Source organism: Neoarius graeffei, chromosome 16, assembly GCF_027579695.1.
Source record: "Neoarius graeffei isolate fNeoGra1 chromosome 16, fNeoGra1.pri, whole genome shotgun sequence".
NCBI lineage: Eukaryota > Metazoa > Chordata > Actinopteri > Siluriformes > Ariidae > Neoarius > Neoarius graeffei.
This window is the reverse complement of record NC_083584.1, coordinates 60,474,717-60,496,146: the sequence shown is the minus strand read 5'-3', so window position 1 is coordinate 60,496,146 and position 21,430 is coordinate 60,474,717. Positions and strand designations below refer to the sequence as shown.

General features: G+C 41.4%; 1 protein-coding gene and 1 non-coding gene across 4 annotated transcripts in view; both read left to right on the top strand.

Moving 5' to 3' along the window:
• Positions 1-19,553, top strand: part of atg16l1 (ATG16 autophagy related 16-like 1 (S. cerevisiae)) — a 31,735-nt gene extending 12,182 nt beyond the window's left edge. For 2 of the 3 annotated variants that reach the window (XM_060943304.1, XM_060943305.1), the window contains exons 7-19: positions 6,321-6,386; positions 9,386-9,472; positions 11,448-11,507; positions 11,602-11,713; positions 12,608-12,713; positions 13,226-13,296; positions 13,982-14,053; positions 14,495-14,615; positions 14,832-14,937; positions 15,139-15,288; positions 15,375-15,422; positions 17,167-17,268; positions 18,031-19,553. In XM_060943304.1, coding sequence (XP_060799287.1) covers positions 6,321-6,386; positions 9,386-9,472; positions 11,448-11,507; positions 11,602-11,713; positions 12,608-12,713; positions 13,226-13,296; positions 13,982-14,053; positions 14,495-14,615; positions 14,832-14,937; positions 15,139-15,288; positions 15,375-15,422; positions 17,167-17,268; positions 18,031-18,124 — 1,195 coding nt within the window. In that variant the 3' untranslated portion in view covers positions 18,125-19,553. The remainder of the gene's footprint in view (positions 1-6,320; positions 6,387-9,385; positions 9,473-11,447; positions 11,508-11,601; positions 11,714-12,607; positions 12,714-13,225; positions 13,297-13,981; positions 14,054-14,494; positions 14,616-14,831; positions 14,938-15,138; positions 15,289-15,374; positions 15,423-17,166; positions 17,269-18,030) is intronic. The other variant, XM_060943306.1, reaches the window with a different exon arrangement.
• On the top strand, positions 11,902-12,203 carry LOC132901054 (small Cajal body-specific RNA 6). The gene has a single exon (XR_009656832.1). It is a non-coding gene; the product is annotated as a small Cajal body-specific RNA 6 (non-coding RNA).
• Positions 19,554-21,430: the final 1,877 nt, after the last annotated feature.

Below are 21,430 nucleotides of genomic sequence, written 5' to 3'. Positions count from 1 at the left end.
ATCATGGTTGGGCCTGTTTTGCTGCATCTGGGCCAGGACAGCTTGCCATCATTGATGGAACAATGAATTCTGAATTATACCAGTGAATTCTAAAGGAAAATGTCAGGACATCTGTCCATGAACTGAATCTCAAGAGAAGGTGGGTCATGCAGCAAGACAACGACCCTAAGCACACAAGTCGTTCTACCAAAGAATGGTTAAAGAAGAATAAAGTTAATGTTTTGGAATGGCCAAGTCAAAGTCCTGACCTTAATCCAATGGAAATGTTGTGGAAGGACCTGAAGCGAGCAGTTCATGTGAGGAAACCCACCAACATCCCAGAGTTGAAGCTGTTCTGTACGGAGGAATGGGCTAAAATTCCTCCAAGCCGGTGTGCAGGACTGATCAACAGTTACCGCAAACGTTTAGTTGCAGTTATTGCTGCACAAGGGGGTCACACCAGATACTAAAAGCAAAGGTTCACATACTTTTGCCACTCACAGATCTGTAATATTGGATCATTTTCCTCAATAAATAAATGACCAAGTATAATATTTTTGTCTCATTTGTTTAACTGGGTTCTCTTTATCTACTTTTAGGATTTATGTGAAAATCTGATGATGTTTTAGGTCATATTTATGCAGAAATATAGAAAATTCTAAAGGGTTCACAAACTTTCAAGCACTACTGTAGGTTGTTGCAAAAGGGAGAAGGCATTTCAGTGCCCTGTCAGCCAAGCTGGGATCGTCCTTTCTTACATGTAGCCAGTAGTTAGACAGGGGAAGAGCCTCAAAGTCCATTTTTAAATCCCCTGAGTTTGTCATCTCATTCAGCTCCTCCTGTGACTTTAAGTCCAGACTAGAACCGACACCGGGGGCAAAGGGGTTCCTAACCCAGTTTAAATGTGTGTTTTCGAGGTCAGGGAAATAGTCTTTGAAATATCCTTGGAGGTGCTCCAGGTGGGACTGGATCAATGGAGAGACGGAGCCCAAATCATCACATGACAGCAGCTCCTGGTGAAGTAGTGGGAACATTTCTGTAACTCCCTCCTGGAGCTTGTTTGACCACAGCATGATCGTTTTGGAAAAAGCACGCACTTTGTCTTGCACCTGGAGTATGTACGTGTCACGTCCTTGCATGCTTTGATTCAGTACATTTAGATGCTGGAAAATGTCTGACATGTACGCAAGTTTGCGGATCCAGGTTGCATCGGTGAACCGATCTGCCAGCTGATGCTTTTCAGGTGAGAGGAACTCTGCAACCTCCATCTGCAGCTCATAGACACGGTTCAAAACTGCGCCCCGTGACAGCCAGCGCACGTTCGAGTGAAGCAGCAGCCCCTCAAAACGAGCGCCCATCTCCTTACAAAGCAGGGTAAACAGTCTGTGTTTCATGGGACGGGCTTTAATCAAATTCACTACTTGTATAACCTCCTGTAGTACCTGATTCAACTCATTATCCATCCTTTTTGTGACCAGTGCCTCGCAGAGCTGTTGGTTTGTTCCTTCGGTCTCTTCTTCAAAAACCTGTCCATTTTGTGCTAGCAATACGCTAGCTTGAGGAGCAAAGCAGCTTGATAAATGGCGCAAACCGCAACGTCACAGGCAGTCGGAGAGATGAGCATGGCAAACAAGGTTTCAATATGATGTATTATTATTAATAATAATGATTAAAAAACTAATTACAATATATTTAATAATAATTTTAAAAAAATATATATATTTTTTATCATCCTTCCAATTTTCTGAGGCCCCCTGACGGCCCCCACTTTGAAAACCACTGACCTAGAGCAGTGGGCAGCCATGCTAATGGGGTCGGGGGTCGGTGCCTTGCTCAAGCGCACTTCAGCCGAAGGCCGCCTCCACGTTAACGTAACCACATGTCTTTGGACTGTGGGGGAAACCAGAGCACCCAGAGGAAACCCAGACAAACATGGGGAGAACATGCAAACTCCACACAGAAAGGCCCTCGTCGGCTACTGGGCTCGAACACAGAACCTTCTTGCTGTGAGGTGACCGTGCTAACCACTACACCACCATGCCACCAACAAGACAACATTGACATTGTGTCCTGATAACGTTCATGATGGACCAAATAGGAAATGGCGGAAAGACCTTGGCAGATGTTTATGAGCTGGAGTTTTCGTTATCAAAGGTCAGAACGTATCTTTTGTTGATCTCGGATTGCATCAAGCCACAAGGAAATCCAACTACTGCCCGTAAAACGTAGATATCAGCAAACGGAAATGTTTGGTGGCATGTGATGGGCGATTATGAATAAAAAGCCCAGATGTGTCCTTTTGCTTATGGATATACAGTAGGGTGCACATCAGTTGCCCTCACTTTCATAAAATCTGCTGCATGTTTGTTTGGGTGTTCCTTTTCACCAATAAAGACATCCTGTAAAATGTTTTGACCATATTCAAAAGTCTAATGGTGGCACCATGAGGTTCATTTTTTGCCAAAAAATGCTTATTTTATGTTTTTGCGTAAGGTTTGAATCACAATGTTGGACTCCATTTATTGATTTCTTGTGCCCCAGAGATCATGTTAAGAACCTTTGCAAGGGGTTGAGAAGCATTAATGTGATTCATAATACATGTGTATTGTTTAAAAGTAGCTGAACAATGATTCAATGAACAGCTAAAACTCAAACTGTGCTTGATAATATATTTAGAATATGGACTAAAAATGTGGATCTAAGATATTTGGTATACTCTATAAGGTGCCATAATGTTTCATGAAAAGTGATCGAAATTTTGTCATAAAAGTCATAAAATAGCAGCTTTTTCCATAACTTTGAGCTCCTGGTGCCACCATGAAACTTTTGAATTTTGTCAAAATATTTCACCCAGTGTGTTTTCTTACCAAAAGGAACATAAAAACAAAAATGCATCATGATCGGAGGAACTTTTCATTTTTAGGGGGCAACTGATGCACCCTAATATACAGTAAGTGCTTTAAAACTGGGTTTGGTTTTTTAAGGTTGGATCGTTAGTACTATAGGTACCATGTAACTTACAAAATTAAGTGAGCTAGTTAACTGGGTTCAATGCTCTGTTACTGTTTATAACTGTTTATTTAGAATTACAATTAAAGGAAAGTCAAATGTGCACATCCCCCCCCCCGCCCCAACTTACTAAAAATTTGAATCTTGTGCCATTTCAAATTATATCGTATATGTATGTGTATCATTCAAATGTGTTGACTGATGGACATATTTAGGATATAGTGAATTTTGTTTTGACACATTTAAGGTAAATTTTAGGATGCAAGTTTAAAATGACATAAAATTTAGAAGTAAAATGTAAGAGTTAAATATCTTAACTTTTCACTTGAGCTTAAAACTTAAACTAGAAACTTTAAAAATTTTAAAATGTAAAACTTTTCATTGATGTTAATTTATTTAAAGGTAGACTGCCTTTCAGATTTTTCAAGTGTAGGTCATAAAAAGAATTTTCCCCGACACCTGATTATTTTTGTTTAGTGGCCCGAAAGCTACTGAATTCGAATCACACACATCCAATTTTATTATTATTATTTTTTTTATTATTATTATTATTATTATTATTATTTTTAATAGAACAATTAATGAATTTCAGGCCATGTGGCCCTAAATTCTCCGCTATTTTTTTTTCCCTGCTTCACCATGACCCAATTCAAGATGCTACGTCATGCATGATGTGGTGGGCTTTCCCCCGTTCTCACAATGCATTGTGGGATACGCGTTTGAAACAGGAGGGGAAAATGGAGGACGCGAATGAAACGTGAAAGACCGACTACAGTAACGGAGAGCGAGAAAAGACAAGACGTTATGTTCTATACCAGGGGTGGCCAACCAGTCGGAGCCCAAAAGCCACAATTCTTACTGTGTTACGGCAAAGAGCCACATCGGCACATGAACATGGGCGCACAAATATTACCCTTCCTTCTGCGTGCGCGGACACACACACACACACGGCCACATTGATGTCACACTCCAACTTAACCAATGCCCCACACCAACATGATGATACATTTACTGCAGTACCAAGACCACAGGCCAGTCATTTTCAACAGTGGCGACTGGTGAAGAAAATTGTAGGTGGGGCACAAAGGCAGACATTGTTTACATGTGGGGATTCCCCCCATTGGGGGGGTTCCGGGGGCCTCCCCCGAAAAATTTTGGATTTCTTAGATGCAATTTCCTGTATTCTAGTGCATTTTGGAGTTACCTGTTTAACATCGAAAATGCAAAAGCCATTTTGATTCAGCTTGAATTCTCAATTGCATGACCTGCACAAGACCTGCATTCAAATAAATAAGTATTCAAATGAATACAGTCATTCGGAAAATGGAAATTACAAAGTGCTAATTTAATTTCCTCAAACAGTACAAGGCACTGGGAACAGTGATCAGTGCAAGTGCAAATATAGATAAAATATAATACAATGCTCAAATTTTTGAAAGAAGAACACACACACACAAATTGATAACTGGAAAACAAATGAACAAATACATAATGTATATACACTACATGACAAAAGTTTGGACACACCTTCTCATTCAATGTGTTCTGTGTTCTCATGACTATTTACACTTACAGTATACTCTACTCTCACTCAAGGCATCAAAACTGAATGAGCACTCACCCACTACTCAGGCTTGCGCGCCCAGCGCGTATCCCAAGCCTCAGCAGCAGGGATAGTACAATACTCACACACGCAGTTAGCATCACAAACGGTCACCCGCTACTTCAGTGAGAAGGTATGTTCAAACTTTTGGCCTGTAGTGTATCTGAATTCACATCAGCACACATTCACATACTCAAATGTACACACATATATACACACACACACACAGCAGCAGAAGTGCTACTTGTAGGGGAATTTAGCATATCATCTCACGCACCTGCGCATTTGTCATGATGTGAAAATACCGTAATGAAACCAAGCGAAGCACCTTTAATAAAATAACCGTAATTAACTGCAGTGAAGCGAAAACGCACATAAAACCACAAACGAACACCAACTTGGACGTGAAGGTGAGAGCCGCATGACACCAGGCAAAGAGCCGCATGCGGCTCGCGAGCCGCGGGTTGGCCACCTATGTTCTATACGAAGGAAAGGAAACGCAGGACCAAACTAATAAATATCGGCGGTCAGTGCACGGTCAAAGATATACCTGCGCATGCGCACACGGACTTCCTCTGTCTGCTTGACTGCATGAAGCGAATGATTTCATGCACATTTATTTGCTCAGGAATCCCCTCAAATTAAATAAGTTCTCCGCCACAGAATGGCCTGATATTTTTTTAGATATTACAGAAATAAAAATATATCACAATGACCAAATTTCAGAGAGAACTAAATTTCACCGATTTAATGAAATTGGAAGGCCGTCTCGCTTTAATTTCTTTGGTTTCCTAAAGTCGCTGCTGTGTGAGTAGTTTATTAATATCAGTACTTTTTTATTATTATTATTATTATTATTATTATTATTATTATTATGAAACAGTTCTATATTTCTGTGGCCTGTATAACTTTGTACTACTTTTTTGTTTGATAAACTGAAAACTTGTGTTAATTGTGAGCTTTGCAGTTTGTTTGAATCCAACAGTTTAACTTTATTATTATTATTATTATTATTAAATTTTACGTTTTTCATACACACACAATTTACTTAATTTCAATTTGATAACCAAGTGAAGCTTCTTAAAATTAATTTTGTCATTTTAACATTAGACGGTCTTTTTTCTGCCAGTAAGCTTCTGCCTGTTTACTCCTTTAGTTTTAACACTTAAGAGAGTTGTTTTGCTTTCTTGTTTCTAAGAATTAAAACTTAATTATAAAACAAATTAATTTTAGGACTTCCTGATGTCGCTGCTGTTTGGTTTAGTCTGCTTTATTTGAGTAGCTTGGCAGTGATTTTATAAAAATTAAACTTGCTGAAATTTGTAGTCTTTTTTTTTTTTTTTTTTTTTTTTTTTTTTTATTGTTTAATGCAGATAAATTTCATTGTACTTTGTTCATATTAGTCGTTCAGCATTCCCCCCCCCAAGTGTTTTCTTCTAACTCACACATGACTTAATTTCAACTTGACAACTAACTGAAACTGCTAAAACGAATAAATTTATTTCTAACATTAAACTCGGTGAACTCCTGTGTAAGCATCTGCTTGTTTAGTTTAACTCTCAGGATTACGATGAAAAATGTCAGTTGGTTTTATTGTTTTGCTGTTTAAATGTTAACATACATGTAAAACAAACTGTATTTGAATAGTTGACCAGTAATTTTATAGAAAAGTAAACATGTAGAAATGTTCTACAATTTAATGACCGTGTGTGTGTGCGCGTGTGTTCAGGCGGAGACAAGCGAAGCTGCAGAAAGAGTTGGCTGATGCTGCAAAAGAACCACTACCTATCGATATGTAAGTGTGTGTGTGTTTTTAAAATGCTTGGTGAATTGGCTGTATGCCACTCTGTGATCTGATTGGATAGTAATCCTGTTCCAGTGATTCATTTTGCCCTGCGTCATGCGTATTTTACGCAATTTTAAAATAAATGACGCAGATGTTTTGCTTGTGGTGCGTACCGTAAAATACCAAATAATAGCCCGGGCTATTATTTGTCTCAATCACGTAAGAGACCCGGCGTGTATTAGAGACTAGGCAGCTATTTGGAACAGGCGATTAATTCCTTCTTCACAAACACCTTCCCCAAAATCTACCTCAAAACGGGGAAAAAAATCATTCTCAGATAGGCCTACTTTTAACCAGTATAACTTACAGTTTGTTTAGAGTTAGATTACAGATAGCACGGTGCCGACTTCGGGGAATTTTGAAGACGCAGAATGCATCTTCGCATGGCACAGTCGGGGTGGATAAAGGATAAATCACACACCTTTTCCTGTTAATGACTAGTTAAGTGCATGCTTTACAAAATAATCAAGAAACCACACCATTGTCTGTGCGCAGCACTGTGATTTAATTACTCTGCAAAGTTATGGTCACTTGCTATCACCCTCACCCATGCAGCCTCCACCCTTTGCGCTTCGCGATGTCTGTCAATCTGAAATTGCATGGAGGGCGCGACGTTGAAGCAACATAATTAGGGTGCGAAGTGTCAAACCAAAGGGTTTTTTCTTATGCTGAAAAATAAGTGACCTGCAGTGGCTACATACTGTCATCTTGCATCACGTTTCTCTCCAAGACGTCTCCCTGTTTGGCCGATATGAGCCTATTCCCCGAGTGAGTTGGTACGGTGGCTCGACCCCGTAGAAAACTTAAAGTTCGGATGAAAGTTAGTTGAATAGGTTACTGACTTGTAGGCCTACATGTTGCCTGCCTGACGCGTGCTTCTGCCCAACTTGCACGACAGATTACTTGTTGAAAAGGCCCCTTGGATTAGATTGGCCGCGAGCAGACTGAAATGCATGTTAGAACGCTCTCACCTTTTTTGTAAAGCGTCTTCCAGATCCGAATGGGTAAGGGCAAGTGAAATGGTATAAGGTCTTTAATAAAACTCAGTGTGTGCTTTGACGCATGCATTCGGCAATTTAGGTCGTTTAACAGAAGCAGCAGTCCAACGTTGGAAACCCGCAGTCCTCAATGTCACCACACACGCTGGCTTTCGTTGGGTATTTATACCCAAAGGGGTGGCTAAGACATCTGTCAAAAGTTACGCAGTTGCATTCCTCAAGAAATATTACGGTAGACCAAGATTATAACATTGAAATGGCATGTTTATTATCACGTAACAAAATGTTGTAAACAGTATTATAGAAATAATTTCTTTCATTCATTCATTCATTCATATTGTTTCGGTAGAAAACTATGCAATGCAAAATCATTTAAACACCAGAAAACCAGAAAAGTGCTGGGCCTCAAGATTCTAGATAGAACGTTTGGACGCTTTTTTTTTTTTTTTTAGACCCCGGCGAGTATTCGGAACCGGCCTTTATTTGTCACAACACACGCGTACACCCGGCCGTTAAAGGGAACTCGGCGGTTAATTGGAACTCGGCTATTATTTGGTATTTTACGGTATTTTTGACGCAAGGTCGCACTCGGAACATCCTCAAGTAACTTTTCTTCATTCAGGATATAGAGCGAAGGGATGTAGCTCGAGGTTGTTCCGAGTGGCAAGGTCCTAACGACGCTATATTTTTCTCGTTCAACATGACTGAACTGTTGTTATAATGCTTCATTTATCGACTACTATAGTCTTTTTTACTTGGCGGGCCTATATTTAGCTTCGTTTAATTCCGTCAGCAACGTGTCGGCAATTTCATTGGCTGGAAAGCTTCGGCATATGCAAATCCTTTCCAGCCTCGATTTGAAGCAAGTGAAAATAGCTCTCTCGTACTAATCGATAAAATTTATGTTTGCCAAAGCATTTCTTTGCGGTAATAAAAGATCGATCTAAATTTGTTTCTACTTACCAAACATATGAATAGCGCCTATCAAATGGGAAATTCAGTTAAAGTTTTGCTATGGTATTCAGTAAAAAGGTTTAGAAATTTAGGAAATATGAATTAATAGTAGAAAATTTTTCATTGGATGATATAAAAAGACTGGCCAATCGAGATCGAGTTAACAGAAACACTAGGCAGAAGTAGCATCGGTCAACGATAAGGAGTGTTTACATTAACAATGCTACTGCAGTACATTTGAATTAAAACAAGTAGTCAAGGCTGAGAACTACCCAAGAGACAGGATGTGGCAGCTGTGGGAATGTGTCCAGCTCTACCACCCTGAGTTCCCCAACATGATCAAGCTAGCACAGCTTGCCTTAACCTCTGCAGTGCATACTGCTGGCTGGGAAAGGGGCTGCTCAGTGCAGAACCAGATTCTCACTAAAGGCAGAAACAGACTAACCATTGAAAAGCAACATCACTTGATGAACATAAAAACAAGCATCCTTACTAAGTCAGACATGATTGAGATGAGTCTGGATCACTTGAAAAAAAAAAAACAAGCAAAGAAGAATTTTCTCAGTGAAGAAATGTTACAGTAGCTAAACCATAAACATGATAAATGTCATTATTAATTGTGAAAAAGTTAATCTTGTCTGATGTCACAAAAGTCAAGTGCCAAAGATATTGACTTTTTTTTTTTTTTTTTTATTTGAATTCTAGTCAAAACAGCCATAATAACTATTCTGTTTAATTCCATACTTTTTTCTTTTTTTTTTTATTCTGAAAATTATTGTTTGCTTAGATGAATAGCTCACACAATTGTTCACATGTTGGAATTAAATGATTTAAGTGTGAACAGTGATAACTATTGTGTTTTTTTGTTTTCAAAGTGTGTATTGTAATTTTGACTCACTTTGGAAATTTTTGACTCACTGATTTAATATGTGGTGAGTCAGTTTGACTCAGTCATTAGGAGCAAAATGAATCACTGCTGTTCTCTGATTGGCTCAGGGACGATGACATTGAGGTGCTTCCAGAAGAGACGGCGAAAGGGACAGGAGAGACGTCTCCCAACTACCCAATGAGCCGCACACCTGGGTATGCACGTGCGCGCGCACACACCTCACACACTTCTGCTCCCCCTGCGTACGTGGACTGATCTGTCCTCTGCCTCGATACCTCTCTCTCTCTCTCTCTCTCTCTCTCTCTCTCTCTGTTCATATCTCCTGATTTTCTCTCTGTCTTACTGTCTGTCTCTCTCTTTTTGGCGTCAGTGTGTGTAGACCTGCCTGCTTCTGTCTTTTCTGTTTGCGTCCCATTTCTGCTTCTTTTTCATGCTGTCTTTCTGCCTCTGTCGTAGGAGGATCTATCAGCTATAGAGCAGCCATTTTTTGGCTTAAATCAATCTCTCTCTCTTTTCTGTTTTGGGCTACTGTCTCACCATCCTTCTGTATGTGTGTGTCATCTTGTCTGTCTGCGCACATCTACTGCTTCACCTATCTGTCTGCCTACTTCTGAGTGCACTCCCCCCCCCCTCCCCGTGTGCGTACCCCCGTCTGTCTGTCTGCACCTCTCCTGGATTCTGTCTCTCTCTCTCTCTCTCTCTTTGTGTGTGTCTGTCTGTCTGTGCACCTCTCTTGGATTCTCTCTCTCTCTCTCTCTCTCTCTCCCCCCTTTTTTTTTTTTTTTTTTGGTGTGTGTGTGTATCCCTGTCTGTGCACCTTTCCTGGATTTTGTCTATATCTTTGTATACCTCTCTTGGATTCTCTCTCTTTCTGTTTGTGTGTGTGTGTGTGTGTGCGCACCCCTGTCTGTCTATGCACCTCTCTTGGATTCTGTCGCTTTCTCTTTCTCTCTTTCTGTGTATGTACCCCTGTCTGTCTGTGTACTTCTCTTGGATATTTTCTCTCTCTCTCTGTGTGTGTGTGTGTGTGTGTGTGTGTGTGTACACCTCTCCTGGATTCTGTCTATATCTTTGTGTATACCTGTCTTGGATTCTCTCTCTTTTTGTGTGTGTGTGTGTGTGTGTGTGTACCTCTCTTGGATTTTCTCTCTCTTTTTTTTTTTTTTTTTTTTGGTGTGTGTATGTGCTAGGGTGCATCAGTTGCCCTCACTTTCATAAAATCTGCTGCATATTTGTTTGGGTGTTCCTTTTCACCAATAAAGACATCCTGTAAAATTTTTGGACCATATTCAAAAGTCTAATGGTGGCACCATGAGGTTCATTTTTTGCCAAAAAACGCTTATTTTATGTTTTCACGTAAGGTTTGAACCACAATGTTGGACTCCATTTATTGATTTCTTGTGCCCCAGAGATCATGTTAAGAAACTTTGCAAGGGATTGAGAAGCATTAATGTGATTCATAATACATGTGTATTGTTTAAAAGTAGTTGAACAATGATTCAATGAACAGCTAAAACTCAAACTGTGCTTGATAATATATTTAGAATATGGACTAAAAATGTGGATCTAAGATATTTGGTATACTCTATAAGGTGCCATAATGTTTCATGAAAAGTGATCGAAATTTTATCATAAAAGTCATAAAATAGCAGCTTTTTCCATAACTTTGAGCTCCTGGTGCCACCATTAAACTTTTGAATTTTGTCAAAATATTTCACCCAGTGTGTTTTCTTACCAAAAGGAACAGAAAAACAAAAATGCATCATGATCGGAGGAACTTTTCATTTTTAAGGAGGCAACTGATGCAGCCTAGTATGTACCCCTATCTGTCTGTGTACTTTTCTTGGATATTTTCTCTCTCTGTGTGTGTGTGTGTGTGTGTGTGTGTGTGTGTGTGTGTGTATATACACCCCTGTCTGTCTCTCTTTGGGTCTCTCTCTCTCTCTCTCTCTCTCTCTCTCTCCCTCCCCACCTGTCCTTTCATTCAATTTCTTGTCCATTCCTCCTTTTTTCATTCTCTCTCATGCTCTCTCTTGCAGCCTCTCCCAATTCTCTACTTCTTTCTCTCTCTTTTCCTATTATGGGTTGTATTAACCCTTTCATTCACAGTGAATGAATCTCTCTCTCTCTCGCTCTCTCTCTCTCTCTCTCTCTCTCGTATGTCCTCAGTAAACGAACATCTCAGCTTCCTCCTGGTAGTCTCCTAGATTCCATCTCCAATATGTTTGGGTAAGTGTGTGTGTGAGAGGGATAGAGATGGTGTATGTTTGTGCAAAATGTAAAGAAAGGTGTAAAAGATGGGGTGTGTGTGTGTGTGTTTTAGCGTTGGCAGACGGCGGTCTCTGAACTCCCACGGCTCGCCCCCGGACAATATAGAGACTCCCTCTGGTGTGTGCGCCGACGTCCGCGTCCCCTCCACTGCTCTCCACGTGTTTGTGAGTCCCTTCCTGGTTTTATCCTCTTCTCTGTAAGGTCAAAGGTCATCCCTGTATCTGAAACGGAGCCCAGTTTCCCAACAATGTGCCTGCAGTGCGTTCTGGGTCAATTCTCCCAACTAGGCAACGTTGCAGTAAGGTAACATTCAAAACCGTGCCTTATTAGCAGTAGAATTCTTTTCAAGGAAGGTCAGTGATGAGTTGTAAAAGGTCTGAAGTCGAGAGCTCCGCCCCCTCCAGCTCCTCTGGTTCTCCCAGCCCACCTGCTCTGTTTCCCAGCATGCTCTAGGTGTGTGTGTTGGGGCTGCATGTGGGCTGATACTGAAAGCTGTTCTTCTCTGTGTGCGTGTGAGAGAAACACAGCATGACACACAGTAGACACATCTGACAAACTTTCACATTCTCACTTCATCACACACACACACGCACACAGGAGGGCTGAGCTTCAGGGGGCGAGCGGCTCATGATCTCCAGTTTTCAATCTGAGACCTTCGATCGGTGACGTAATACGTGTAATATGAATCTAAGAAACAATCAAATCAAATGAAAACCAAATCGTTATCAATGAGTTGAATTTATTGATATGAATCTTAGTGAGTCAATCGGTATAACCGATCAATGAATCTAATTAATTATTCTTGTGAATAAAATGAATGAAATTATCGATCGAGTCATAAAAATGAATCAGCATGAATCATTGGCTAAAATGGACAGATCAGTACGAATCAATATGAATTGAATGAATCAGGATGAGTTGAGTGATATCAGATGAAATAATCAAACATCTGTAAATAGCTGGAATAATTCACTGGAGGTGTGAACTAGAATGAGAATCTGACTGATTCTAACAAACACTCGCTCTGTGTGTGTGTGTGTGTGTGTGCACGTGCACAGGATGCCCATGATGGTGAGGTGAATGCGGTCCAGTTCAGTCCCGGCTCTCGTCAGCTCGCTACAGGAGGAATGGACCGACGTGTAAAACTGTGGGAAGTGATGGCAGGTACTGTACATGCTCGTTAACCTGATGATGCACTGTTGCTAGGCAACAGAGAAATATGTACACCCAGAACTTGTTTAACAGGAAACAGGGCTAACAATTTAGTAGCAAACATGACATCACAGGTTTTGGTTCCGAATCGTCATATGAAATGAGCTGACTTCCCTGAACAGTCCCTCCAACCACACATAAGCGAAGCGTTCTGATTGGTCGGTGATTGCGACAGTCAAACAAAGGGTGTGTTATGAAAATCAGCCCGTGATGTTCAAAGTCACAGGTCGCGTTTTAAAGGATGTTGATGAATCTCAGGGCTCCTCTGTTCCTCCGAGCCCACTTGATGTTTCACAGAATGCTTCAGGTGTGAAGCACTGTGTTCTCTGTGTGTGTGTGTGTGTGTGTGTAAGTAAAACTGCGTAACAGAGGGTGTGGTGTTTTAACGTACACATGCTGCGTCCTGTTTGTTGGCTTATATTTAAGGGAGAGTGGACATCCATTTTGTGTGTATGTGTGTGTAGGTCGCTGTGAGTATAAAGGCGCTTTAATGGGCAGTAACGCTGGAATCACCAGCATAGAGTTCGACAGCACGGTGAGTAAATCATTATATACACACACAACCTGTACTTCAGTCAGCTCAGAACTCAAGAGCTCAAAATTAATCAATAAATAAATATGAACGATATAAGTGAATATCAAACATCATGTCAAGTCAATATAAATCACTCAAGTAGATGAACCAGAAGACTTAATTAGTGGAACCAATGAATAAATGAATCGTGTAAAAAATGAATCTGATTTCATGATCAGTATTAATGATTGAGTCAAATGACTGTGACTCATGAATCAGTAGGAAAAAAATTATTGGCTCAAATGAACAAATTTCTATTCATCAATATGAAATGATAAAGCGTTTGACTCATTAATTACGAGTTAATTAATGTAACCAGTGAGTGAATCAAATTAATTGTGTAAATGTTTCTGGTGAATCAGTAATAAGTATGAATCGGTTGATTCAAATGACCAAATCAGCATAAATCAATTGAATGACTTCATCAGAGTGAATTAATTGAGCAAATCATTAAAATGTATGAATCGGAAGAGTTAATCAATGTGATTCATGGTCAGTATTAATCCAAATGAGTCAGATCAATCAAGCATGAACAAATTGGTTCAAATGAGTTGATATGAATGAAGTGAATGGATCAAAAATTAGCATCAATTGAATGAATCGGTATGAATCAAAATTGTTTATCATAAGCGTGTGTGCTCCTCAGGGCTCTTACCTGTTGGCTGCATCCAATGACTTTGCGAGTCGAATCTGGACTGTAGACGACTACAGACTGAGGGTGAGACATGCACGCACGCAACACACACACACTTATTGCTTATCTGTAGGTTACAGAAGAACACCTCTGCTGTAGTTTAGCAGATGATGTAATGGGTCAAGAGATGCATTGTGAAGGTCAGTGATGTGATGTAAAAGGTCTGAAGCTGAAGGCTCCGCCCCCTGCTTTTCCTCAGTTCCAGTGAGCCACCTTAGTTGTGTTTCCCAGCATGTTGTAGATGTGTGTGTTGGGGGTACAGGGAGGCTGATACTGAAAGGTGCTCTGCTCAATGTGTGTGTGTGCGAGATATCAGACACACGTCTGGCAGCAGCATCCAACAGGGAGGTGGAGACCTGAGCTACTGATCTCAAACTCGTACTGAGACCTGTTTAGTGTCAGTGAGTGAGTGAGGTGAGGTGAGAGGAATAAATGAATGAATGACCTGTCTGTCTGTCCCCCCAGCACACATTAACGGGTCACAGCGGGAAGGTTCTATCGGCTCGCTTCCTGCTGGACAACGCTCGCATCGTCTCGGGCAGCTACGACCGAACGCTCAAACTCTGGGATCTGCGAAGCAAAGTCTGTAAGAACACATGAGCTAATGTTAATGCTAACATTCACCTAGTAATCCCTGCACTGAATGCTAACATCCAGCGCTAATATGCTTAATGCAATAACGAAGCAAAATTCTGAAGAGAAACTTATTTCCATCAACTACTGTATATACAAACCCCTTCTGTTCCTGCTGGTGTAATGGTTAAGTGGATCTTCGAGCCCGGTCTCCGTTTCTGTCCCTCAGGTATGAAGACGGTGTTCGCCGGCTCCAGCTGTAACGATATCGTGTGTACGGAGCAGTGTGTGATGAGCGGCCATTTTGATAAGAAAGTGCGCTTCTGGGACATTCGGTAGGTCATGACGTTTGTTTAGCGGTTGGTGCAAAATGAAATTAGTCACTTTGGTGTCCTTTTACCAGCACGTCTGTTGACTTTCATAATAATTTCAGCTCATTTTCACTGTTATGCTTTTAGGCAGCGGGAAAATGGGGGTGAAGGCTGGCTAATTGCTATTTTAGTTAGTAACTGTTGTGTCGCTGTGTGTGTGTGTAGAGCTGAGACTACAGTGTGCGAGTTAGAGCTGTTTGGTCGGGTCACGTCGTTGGACCTGAATCACGACCGCACAGAGCTGCTCACCTGTTCCCGTGATGACCTCGTTAAAATCATTGACCTACGCAACAACGCTGTGAGACAAACTTTCAGGTACGTTTTCTTGCTCACACTCACTCACTCACTCACTCACTGTGGTGTGTCTGACACTGTGTGTGTGTGTGTGTGTGTGATTACAGTGCACAGGGCTTCAAGTGTGGGTCAGACTTCACCAGAGTCACCTTCAGGTGAGTGTGCGAGAGAGATATCAAATCACTTGTAGTTGCCCAGATCACTCTGCACTTGTCACTAGTTATGGATGCAAACGGCGCGCCTTTTGGCGGATGCCGCTGTCTGGGGGACTTGTGTGAATCGCGCAGATTCGATGAGTTTCTTTTTTTGGGGGGCGGGGGGCGTTGGAGTGTCTGATTATAATTTCATCAAAGTAAATTCTGTATTAAAATTACTAAATAAGCAAATGCCGTTACAGTCCATGAAACACAGGAAGTATAAGTACGAGAAGAAAACAGTAAATCAGAAAGCTGCGCACATAAAGCCAATTGGCTGCGCGCCATTACCTGCTGCTGGCTGCATCTCACTGCACGCGCAAGGATTTCCATCAGTCCAACGCAAGTTACGTAATTGGCTTTACGTGCGCAGCTTTCTGATTTACTGTTTTCTTCTCATACTTCTCATGTTTCATGGACTGTAACGGCATTTGCTTATTTAGTAATTTTAATACAGAATTTACTTTGATGAAATTATAATCAGACACTCCAACGCGAACCCCCCCCCCCCCCCCCCCCCCCCAAAAAATCATCGGATCTGCGCGATTCACACAAGTCCCCCAGACAGCCGTGAAAAAGGCGGCATCCGCCAAAAGGCGCGCCGTTTGCATCCATGCACTAGTATGCACTTCCTGGCTATCTAAGGAGCATTGCAAAACTCAAGCGGTAACCTCTAACACTACGTTCAGACTGCAACCTGAAACAACCCATATCCGATTTGTTGTGAAATCCGATTTTTTTGTTAGGCCGTTCACATTACCAATTATATGAGACTTGTATGCGATCTCCAATATGAACGGAAAACGACCCAAAAGTGTCCCGCATGCGCAAACTGACACGTAATAAGCACATCTACGTAATACGCAAACAAAAAAAGCGCACTCTTCAAGTTTGCAAGTAAAGCATGGAGATGAGGCGAGACCTGGCGATGTGGTTTTTGTGGCGGCGGCGGAACTCACACAATAATCTGATTAATGTGGGCAGCAGACTAATGAGACCGAAGGTGTCAAATTACTGGAAATTTCCAGAACAATCTTATAATCTTGTAATACAGGATGGTTTAAGTTATAAATCAGTTATAGAAACTGTTTTATTTAATCAGGCTAACAGATCAACATCCAGGTCCCTACCAAATCCACCATTAGCTTGATCAATTCTATAAAAGTCTATTTAAATTCTGAAAACTGTACAAATGTTGTTTTCCACCAAAGAGGCGGGATTAGCCAACTCAGAATAGTGACGTTTGTCTCTTGTTGATGACGTGTAGGTCGCATGAATGCGACCTGTCCGGTCAGACTGCAGTCGCATGTGAAAATATCGGATATGCATCGGAATTAGGACCACATATCCAAGCGGCCTGGGTCGCATGTGAAAAAATCGGATCTGTGTCGTTCAGATTGTCAATAACAAATCGGATACAGGTCGCATATGGGCAAAAAAATTGGAAATGGTTTGTTTCAGGGTGCAGTCTGAACGTAGTCTAACATTATGTAAATACCATACTCGCTGGCCAGTTTATTAGGAACACTTGCCGACACAATTGGCCAATCACGTGGCAGAATCACACAGATGCACGTCAAGACCCTCAGTTAAAATTCACACTGGGCAGCTGGTGTGTATTTACATAAGTGATCAATAAAAGGACAAGGTAAAAGTGTATAAATGAAAATAACTTCATAATGTGTGTGTGTGTGTGTGTGTGTAGTCCTGATGGCAGTTACATCGCGGGGGGTTCAGCAGACGGTGTTCTGTACGTGTGGCATGTTCTGACAGGGAAAGTGGAGAGAAACCTCGAAAAAGGCCACAGGTGAGCATACAGTAGGGTGCATCAGTTGCCCTCACTTTCATAAAATCTGCTGCATGTTTGTTTGGGTGTTCCTTTTCACCAATAAAGACATCCTGTAACATTTTTTTGACCGTATTCAAAAGTCTAATGGTGGCACCATGAGGTTCATTTTTTGCCAAAAAACGCTTATTTTATGATTTAAGGTTTGAATCACAATGTTGGACTCCATTTATTGATTTCTTGTGCCCCAGAGATCATGTTAAGAACCTTTGCAAGGGATTGAGAAGCATTAATGTGATTCATAATACATGTGTATTGTTTAAAAGTAGCTGAACAATGATTCAATGAACAGCGAAAACTCAAACTGTGCTTGATAATATATTTAGAATATGGACTAAAAATGTGGATCTAAGATATTTGGTATACTCTATAAGGTGCCATAATGTTTCATGAAAAGTGATCGAAATTTTGTCATAAAAGTCATAAAATAGCAGCTTTTTCCATAACTTTGAGCTCCTGGTGCCACCATTAAACTTTTGAATTTTGTCAAAATATTTCACCCAGTGTGTTTTCTTACCAAAAGGAACATAAAAACAAAAATGCATCATGATCAGAGGAACTTTTCATTTTTAGGGGGCAACTGATGCACCCTAGCATACACACATGCACTTCTGTGCTGTTACTTACTATTTGAACAAATTCTGGCAGCTCGTTGAAGTGGAATGAGCTCGTGTGTGTGTGTGTGTGTGTGTGTGTGTGTGTGTGTGTGTGTGTGTTGCACAGCTCCTCCATTAACGCAGTATCGTGGTCTCCATCTGGTTCCTACGTGCTCAGTGTGGAGAAGAGCAGCAAGGCTGTGCTGTGGTCGGACATGTGATTGGTCCAGCTCTGCAGCTTCCAGGCTCTGATTGGTTCACTTCCGGCCTGCTCTAAATTGGTCTGGCTTTGTTCCAGTCTGCTCTGATTGGTCCAGCTCTGCTCCACTCGACGGATCGGCTTGGCTCCAGCCTACAAAAGGACCCCACATGCAGTGTGTTTTGGGGGCGTGGCCATCTGTACAGAAAGACTCACTCGCCCATTTTATATCAGTAGTCCTCTTTCCCCTCCCCTGTCCACACACGTGCGCGCGCACAAGTGTGTGTGTGTGTGAGAGTGTGTATTAATCAAATGAATCTTCATACCAATTAATTATCTCATGGCTTTATAAGGCTTCACCTTCTTGTGTGTCTGACCTCATTTCCTGTCTACACTCACTCTACCATTTGCAATGTGGAAAAGGATAGGTGTGTGTGTGTGGTGGGGGGGATTATTCTTAACCTATACTTCAAAACCTACAATTCAGTTCTTCCGTAGAAAATGTGGCTCTGAGACATCCCAGTCGAATTAGCAGACACGGAGCAGGTCTTCACAGAAGCTCTTAAAATTAGCAGGGCTGTTTTGCAAAACGGTTTGGATTTCTGCTAAACTCGAGTTCGATTGCGCATTAGGTCGGGGACACGGAATAGCCCTGAAGTGCTATTCCACATAGCATCGCCAAGGTTGACAGCTCCACAATGCTGTCGCTTGCTTCAAACGACACACTAAACAAAGTGCAAAGCTAGCATTAACTGACTCCTCCACGGACTAGCTGAAGTTATCATTAGCGACTAATTAGATATCGGTGCTTACAGCCCCTGCTGTAATTATTTCTCATTGTATTTTAATGAAATGAGGCCTTAAAATGTTTACAAAAGTGTGTTTATTAGCAACACCCAACCACACACAAACTGAACTGACATGTTCAGTGTGATGTCTCACTGAAACGGGACAGGGTATGATGTCGAGATGATTGACAGAAGAATGAGCCAAACACTGCAGCCCCTGCTAATAACGCACCTCGTTTTGTATAGAATGACATGCTGCTGTTGCTCCCTTTACCTTGCCATATGTGTAATAGGTTGAGTGACTGACACACACACACAAAAAAAAGGCTATAATCCTTTTTCACAGAGCTTCAACAATCTCAAGTGGGTGGGGCTTATGCAAATGAAGTGCACTTTAATTAAGCCCTAACACGTCTGCAGAAGAAACACAGAGTGCACGCCTCCTGAACACTCCTGTATGCTTACACTGTATCATCCTCATACGTGACCCACAGCCTCTCACTGGCTCGTTCAATTGAAAATGGGCGGGACTTAAATACAGCATTTTGTAGTGGCTGGGGCTCAGGATGACCGTTCAGTTCCATTGCCTCCTGAACTGTGGTATGTATGTATGTCTGTGTATGAGACACTGTATGTTTACACACAATGAAACATGTAACATGATTCTTCTGCCTCCTGTCATTTATTAATCGTGGGGTGGGTGTGGCTGTCGGTGGCGGATGCTAGTACGGATAAGCAAAAGGATACTGCAATGATGAGAGTGAGACCAATTACTAGCCCAGTGAACTTGGAACTTCTTCAAAGGAAGCTGCAGTCTTGGCCTGGACAGCCTTACTTTGTCCAGGTTGGAGTTGGGTTGCACGGCGACCGACCATGATGTCTATAAATGGTGCAAAAATGAGCCACAAACGAGGCTTTGCCAAAGCAGTACTCCTCTCTTTTTAAAATGTCCAACTAATTAGTCTCAACCAAGGGATTGTTGGAAAAATGCCTCAACAAATCATGTTTCCTGCCAATGAGCTACTACGACAACTGATCAGCTCCTACTCTTTTGCAAGACCTGCCTCTGGGGGTGGGACAAATATGGTGCTGGAGAGCATTTCATTGCATGATCACGAAGTATTGCCTAGATATGAATTAGTCCTGAAGTTTTGTACGTTTTTGTGTATTCCCTGCTCTGACATGCCCACTTCAACTACTAGCTGATTAATTGAATCTGGTGCACCGGGAGCTGGGAAAACACTAAAACGTGTTTGACGGGACATGAGTACTCCAGGACCAGGATTAGGAACCTGTGCCTTATTGTAATTCTAATCAGATCATAGTTCAGGTTTAGTAAATATTATTAGTGATACAGTGCTGAGGTTTGGATAATCGATACAGAACCTAAGTCCACCATCTTCTTGACAAAGAAAAACTGCAGAGACCAGTGAATGAGCATCCATCTAGCCATCCATCCATCTGTTATCTAGTCCGTCAGTGGAAGCTAGACCTAATCCCAGGTGAGAGGTGGGGTTCATCCAGGGTAAATCACCAATCTATTGCAGGGCAAACACACCACACATTTGCACCAACGGTCAGTTTTAAGGAGCCAGTTGACCTATTCTGTATGTCTTTGGATTGTAGGAGGAAAGCCACGCAAGCACAAGGAGAGAACATGCAACCTCCACACAATTAGCTGTGAGGTTCAAACCCTAGTGCATCTCAAAAAATTAGAATATTGTGAAAAAGTTCAATATTTTCCATCAGTTATTTAAGAAAGTGAAAATGTTATATATTATACTCATTACACATAAACTAAAATGTTTCAAGCATTTTTCTATTTTAATTTTAATCAGTATGGCATACAGTACAAAAACATTTAAAAAAAACCATCTCAAAATATTAGAATATTTCATTTCGAGTTTGAGTAACACACACCGGCTTCGTCTCTACCGACGGAGATACAGTGATCCAGCTGAGATCATGAAATAACGGTTTTGTTTTCTCGAGATCTCAAATTAGTTGTGTTGTTTTCTCGAGATCCTGAATTAATTATGTCGTTATCTCAGGATAACAAGGTGAATAAAAAAGATTATATGAAGGGCCTCTCTCGGCTTCCGTAAATATACACTCAAAGAAAACAGCAATAAAGGAAGAGAGGGGCAACAGCCTGAGGAAAGCCCCCACAGGAGCGCACAGCATTTGCAGCATAGGCTACCCAACTCAGTACAAGAACAAAGCACTTACAGTGTGTGCAGTCGGCTTCGTGCGCATTGTTCTGCACCTCTCAGAGGAAGGGGTAGGTGCCCTGTAAATCTCTGGAAAAGGTACATTTTCTTTTCGGCATAATTGCTGCGGCATTACTGCTGCTGGCTGCTAGTCAAAGAACATTCGCGCCAGTTAATGTTTATTTTATTGTTGCATGGCAACACATTCTGTTGTCTGGAATAATGTGGCTAAATAAACACCCATGCCACAGGGCCAGGGGGCAGTAACCAGGGAAGTTTGCAATTCCTGTCAATTCATCAAAATAGTAAATGCAGACATTTCTCCGCTAA